Genomic DNA, 270 nt, shown 5'->3' on the forward strand with positions numbered 1-270 from the left:
ACCCTCTGGGCCCGCGGCGCTTCGGCCCCCGTCGCTTTCTGCGCCTGCGGCCCGTGGGCGTTGCGCCAGTGGTGCAGGATGGTCTCGGGGGGCCTGTAGAGCTTGCTGGGGTTCAGGTGGCCCGAGGTGTAGAGGGCGACGTCGTCGCTGTGCTCCTTCTGAAGCCCGTTCAGGAGCTCGCCGAGGCTGCACCGAATTCGGGCGCCCCGCGGCCCGCAGCGCTTCCATCGGGGCTGACCTGTCGCGACAGAGAAGGCGACCCTCGAACAG

The 270-nt window shown here is 70.4% G+C and overlaps 1 protein-coding gene across 1 annotated transcript in view; it reads right to left on the bottom strand.

The window, feature by feature from the left end:
• Window positions 1-270, bottom strand: part of CUNH6orf118 (chromosome unknown C6orf118 homolog) — a 22,047-nt gene that overhangs the window by 14,649 nt on the left and 7,128 nt on the right. Inside the window, exon 2 of the mRNA XM_006915076.3 lies at window positions 3-238. Within this exon, the coding sequence (XP_006915138.2) occupies window positions 3-238 (236 nt within the window). The remainder of the gene's footprint in view (window positions 1-2; window positions 239-270) is intronic.

Source organism: Pteropus alecto, unplaced genomic scaffold (assembly GCF_000325575.1).
Source record: "Pteropus alecto unplaced genomic scaffold, ASM32557v1 scaffold195, whole genome shotgun sequence".
In the NCBI taxonomy this organism is placed as follows: domain Eukaryota; kingdom Metazoa; phylum Chordata; class Mammalia; order Chiroptera; family Pteropodidae; genus Pteropus; species Pteropus alecto.